The 4,798-nt window shown below is 62.7% G+C and overlaps 1 protein-coding gene across 1 annotated transcript; it reads left to right on the top strand.

The window, feature by feature from the left end:
- Positions 1-271: 271 nt before the first annotated feature.
- LOC125424942 (collagen alpha-1(I) chain-like) lies at positions 272-3,825 on the top strand. The gene is made up of 2 exons (XM_048482377.1): positions 272-3,546; positions 3,645-3,825. Exons 1-2 carry the CDS (start codon positions 272-274, stop codon positions 3,823-3,825), a joined length of 3,456 nt encoding a protein of 1,151 aa, XP_048338334.1.
- The last annotated feature ends 973 nt before the right edge of the window (positions 3,826-4,798 follow it).

The following is a 4,798-nucleotide window of genomic DNA, read 5'->3' as shown; positions in this document are numbered from 1 at the left end:
TTGATGGAGTTTTAAAAAATAAAAAAATTAGTTTCCTAAAAAAAAAAATTAGTTTCCTAACCCTAACCCTAACCCTAACCCTAACCCTAACCCTAACCCTAACCCTAACCCTAACCCTAACCCTAACCCTAACCCTGACCAGCAAAGAGCAAAGTCGTGCTTCACGTGGGCTCCTGCCTGGGCTCCAGGAATTTCCTCCAGGAAGGTGGTATCCAGCCAAGGTACAGCGGTTTTGACTTCACCCCCACTTGGGGGAAGGCGGGGGGCACCCATGGGTGGCTCCAAGAAGAGGAAAAAGCAAGGGGGCTCCCCAAAAACGCCCCAGGAAGAAAAGCTGACCCAGAAGGGAAAAGAAACCTCCAGAGGAGCAGCCATGGAGGTAGACCAGACCCCAGGACTGCAGCAATGCCCAGCAGAGACTGTGAGTGGGGTACAGGGGCAGGGGGAGGCTTTTGGGGTGCTAGAGAAGAGGGGGGAAGTGGGGGCAGAGGATCCCCTGGATTTGGGGGGGCAGCAGCCCCCCAGGGAAGGAGGAGGGGGGCCCCAGTTGGGAAAAAGCCTTGAAAACCCTGCAGAGAGGCAGACAGCCAAGGCAGCCATTGGAGAAGATTTTTTGGAAGAGGCTGCAAGGAAAAAACCCAGGAATGAGGGGGATCAGGCTTCAGGAGAGGGGTTTGGGGGTGCCCAGGGTCCCCAGGAGGGTCCTCAAGAAAGGGGGAGAGCACCCAGCAGAGGGGGGACTCAGGGTGCAGGGGATAAAGGGGGACAGAAGCCCGAACAGAAGAAACTGCTCCCACCCATAAACAGGGGACACAGCTCTCGCAGGCATAAAGACATGGGGGTGCGGGGTGCTCCCAGCACAGAGACAGACTCCAGCGATGAAGAAAGGGGAGAGTCTGGGAGACCCCTGAAAGAAGGGGTGCATGGCTGCAGAGCACGCAGTGCAGAAAAAGCCAGCGAAAAATTTAGGGTGCGCAGCAGAAGCAGCCTGAGAGGAAACTCGGTGGGTGCAAAATCAGCACCTTGTTCCAAATTTCCTGGGGTCCCCAAACCAAGGGGGTCTGAAAGTGGCGTCATGGGCTCGGAGGAAAGTGCAGGAGACCCCTTTCCACAGCGTTCAGGGGAACCCCCACAAGAAAATCCCCATCCAAAAGGCTTTTCTACAAGTCTCCAGGGCAACCCTGGAGATCCCATAGGGGGATGGCAAGCACTCGCAGTTCAGGAGGTCGGTCGGATGACTCAGAGTCACAAGGAGATGAGTCAGAGTCACAAGCTAGACGCTGCGGAGCCAGGGAGGGGGGATGTTGCTGGGCAGACTAGAGGAGCAACTGGCCAATCAGCAAGGCTTGGAGCAGGGAGGGGGGCTGTTGCTGGGGAAGAAGGAGTGGAAAGAGGGGAGGGGGGCGATCTCCAGGGAGGGTTGACACCAGAGAAACGCATAAATCTCCAAGTTAATGAGCTGCCCAGTGAAGAGATCCAGCAGCCATTGCAAAGCCTGCAGAGGGACGAGGAGAGCCAGGAGGGACTCCCAGAAGGCAGCCAGCGGCCTTGTGGGCTGCAGGGCCCAGCTGCACAGCAAGGTAAGAGCGCTGTTGCGCTGTGTGTAACACCAGAACCCACAATGCACACACTTAAAACAGGTGCTTGGGAAGGGATGGCACAGGAGCAAAAGCAATCCTCTGGGGGCCCTTTTGCGGATTTTCTCGGCCAGGCAACCGCGCAGGAGGCTGAAATTCCTGGTGGGGAGAGAGGGGGAGAGGGACTCGAAGGGGAGAATGTTCCCAGTGGGGGGCTTCAGGGGGAACCCCGGGGTCCGGCCAAGGAAATGGAAGAGGAAATGAAAGAATTGGGTTCCCTTGCGTGCGAGCGGCAGGGGCCCCCGGGACCACGCCCAGGGGTGGCAGGGGAGGCGGGAGGAAGGGGAGATGTTGTTCAGGCTGAACCCCGGGGGGACAGCGGCCCAGGGGGGGCGCAGGCAACACAAGCCTCGGGGGGCTCTTTTGAGTCCGTGCTCCGGCAAGGGAGTGCACAGGTGCCTGAAAACGGTGCGGGGGTGAGAGGAAGGGAGGGGGCAATGGGTGAACCTGACATCAACACTGGATCACATGGGGAACTCCTGGATCCGGTAGGGAAACTGAAAATTCTGGGAAAAGGGGGGGCGTCCCGGGACGGTCAGGAGGAGTCTCCGGGGTCCAGCCTGAGGGTGGCAGAGGTTGCGGGAGAGAGAGGAGACACCATCCAAAACTCCTCCCCGGAGACAGGGGGCTCAGGGGAGGCGCAGGCCACAAAAGCCTCGGGGGGCCCTTTTTGCTCTCTGGTCGAGCAAGGGAGGGTGCAGGGGGCCAAAACCGAAGGAGGTGCCTCAGAGGGAGGAGGAGCAATGGTGGACACTGGCTGCAGCGGCAGATGCCCGAGGAAACCCCTGGGTCCGGCAGGAAATGGGAAGGCACCACAGGGGGGTCCCCGGGGGCCCCCAGGACCCGGTCCGGAGGTGACAACGGAAGCGGGGGAGAGGGGAGACTTGGCCCAGGCCCTCCCATCGGGGGAGAGTGGCTCCGGGGGGGCGCAGGTGACACAAGCCTCGGGGGGTACCTTTTTGCGGCACGTCCCACCGGGAACCTCGCGGGAAGCCAAAAACGGGGGACAAGGTGGAGGAGGGGAAGGAGTGTCAGGGGAGGAGGGTGCTGGGCGGGACCCCAGAAAAGAGGCGGGAGAGGGGCCACGGGAGGGAGAAAAATCCCTTGTTGCAGGATTTTCTGGCCCGGTCCAGGTGGGAACAGGCGGAGACTCGGCCCCCGCAGGTATGGAATGGCAGGCGGAAGCTGCGGGAGGTCATCCGGATGGTGAACTGGCACTGGCATCGGCAGAAGAGGAGGAAGCGAGTGACATCGATGAGGCGGAGAGGCACCAAAAGCGGGCTGCCCTGCTCTTGCAGTGTCAGTGGGGGGAGGACGGGGAAGAAGATGGGAACCTGCAGGACATGGAGGACCTGGGGGCGGAGGACGAGGTGAGGATCGCCACGCCTATTACTGGCACAGGACAGGCCTCGGACCAGGATGGGATGGGAGGCTGGGGGGTTCATCGGGGCCGCTCCAGCGATCGCAAGGTGAGAAGGGTGGGGAGTCGACAAAGCTCAGGAGGGAAGGAATCGGACGGGGAACCGCAGTCCAGGGAGGCGCTCATCAGGGAGGGGTGGCAGGCCCAGCTGGACGGGGATTTCCGGGTGGTGGAGTCCATTCTCTTGCCCAACCAGCCTCAGCAAAAGGACCTGCTCCGGTTTTGGGGGTTCCTGGTGTCACGGCTCAGGTTGGCGGCGGTCCCTACAGGGAGGTGCGGCCGCATGGAGCACGCCAAGCAGCAAGTGCTCACGGCTGCGAGGCCCGGTGGTCCTGGCGGCATGCAGCGAGGGAGCTGGGACTTCGGTGAGGAGGGAGGAAGCCAAGGCCCGAAGGCCGCCAAAGGCGGCGACCATGGCGGCAGCGGTGGAGGCGGTTCACTGGCGGATGACCAGGAGGGCTGCAGCTCAGGCTCGGTGCCTGTCCCCGGGTGGCTGGAGGAGGGGGGCAGCGGATCCGGGGACTTGCACAGGGATCTTGGAGGGCGACGGAGGAGGGGAGGGAGCTGTGTGTTTGGTTCCCCCACAGGTACACAGGGGAGCCGGAGGAAGTGAGCTGGAAGGATAGCCGAAGATGGGGCCGAGTGGATGACCAACTTGGTGCTCGTTACTGCGGCTCAGAGCGCAGCAAGATGAAGGACAAAGAACGCGAAGCAGTCGGCGGTGGCTGCTCCCCGAGGCGGTGGGGCCTTGCAGGAAGCACCGAGTGAACAGCGTCTTCCCTCAGCGGCACTGCAGCCAGTCCGCGCACCGAACTAGACAGATCGCATAAAAGCTACAGCCAAGGGTCTGGCCGGGCAAGGGAGAGGGTGGCGGACAGGGAGCGGGGAGGCAGGTTTTAGGTGGGCCGGGGGGTCAGGGAGGCAGGCCGAGGGGGAGGCTGGGGGCATCCACAGCCGCTGGAGGCCAGAGCCGGAGGGAGCCGAGCGCCTGCGTGAGGAGGGCGGTCTCACGCATTAAGGGAGGAGGCGGGTGGAGAGGGAGGGCTCCCAGTGAACAACTCTGGGGGCCAGGCAGCTGAGGGGGCCGGGGAGTTTCCCGGGGAAGCCCGAGTGACCCGTCGGGAGGTGCCACCGTGGGAAGGGGCCGAGTGTAAGCGGAGGGCGGAGGGCAGCACCGCGGCTTTTTATCGCAAGGATTTTTCCAGGCCGATGGAGCGCCGCGCAGGCAGTCTGGAGTCTGCGCGCGGCCGCCGGGGCGGCAAAGGGAGCGAGGAAGCCTTCTCCAGTAAAGCCACATGGAGCCGACGGGACCATCCGCATCCGGATCGAGCAACGCAACAGGGCGGGGTTCGTATGGTGAAAAGTAGAACCACATCTGGCGACGCTCCCGCCGGGGCCCTCGGGCCTGGGCGCGATCGAGCGCCAGGGGAGCCTCCACCCATGAGCATGCCGCCCCCGGGGTCGTCTACGGACACCTCCGGGGCGGGACGACGTTTGCACCGGTCTGAGGGGGGACAAGAAGGCACACCTAGAGTGCAGGACCAACCTACTGATCGCTCGGAGGCTCCCCAATCGGATACACGACACGCGCGGGAACACTCACCGCCAACACGCACGGCAGCACACGACACTCAAGCTGAGGGAGGGCAGGATAGACACCCGGCTGAGCAACTTGAGACGACCGCCGGTCAGCTTGAGACGACCGCCGGTCAGCTTGAGACGACCGCCGGGCAGCTTGAGA

This window comes from Sphaerodactylus townsendi, unplaced genomic scaffold, assembly GCF_021028975.2.
Source record: "Sphaerodactylus townsendi isolate TG3544 unplaced genomic scaffold, MPM_Stown_v2.3 scaffold_1546, whole genome shotgun sequence".
Lineage (NCBI taxonomy): Eukaryota > Metazoa > Chordata > Lepidosauria > Squamata > Sphaerodactylidae > Sphaerodactylus > Sphaerodactylus townsendi.
Note: the sequence above shows the minus strand (reverse complement) of the source record. Positions and strands in the feature narration are given on the sequence as shown.

Coding starts and splice junctions, on each gene's coding strand:
- LOC125424942 (XM_048482377.1), top strand. CDS start 272: ATGGGTGGCTCCAAGAAGAGGAAAAAGCAAGGGGGCTCCCCAAAAACG. Junction 3,547..3,644: donor GGCTCGGTGCCTGTCCCCGG/GTGGCTGGAGGA, acceptor GTTCCCCCACAG/GTACACAGGGGAGCCGGAGG.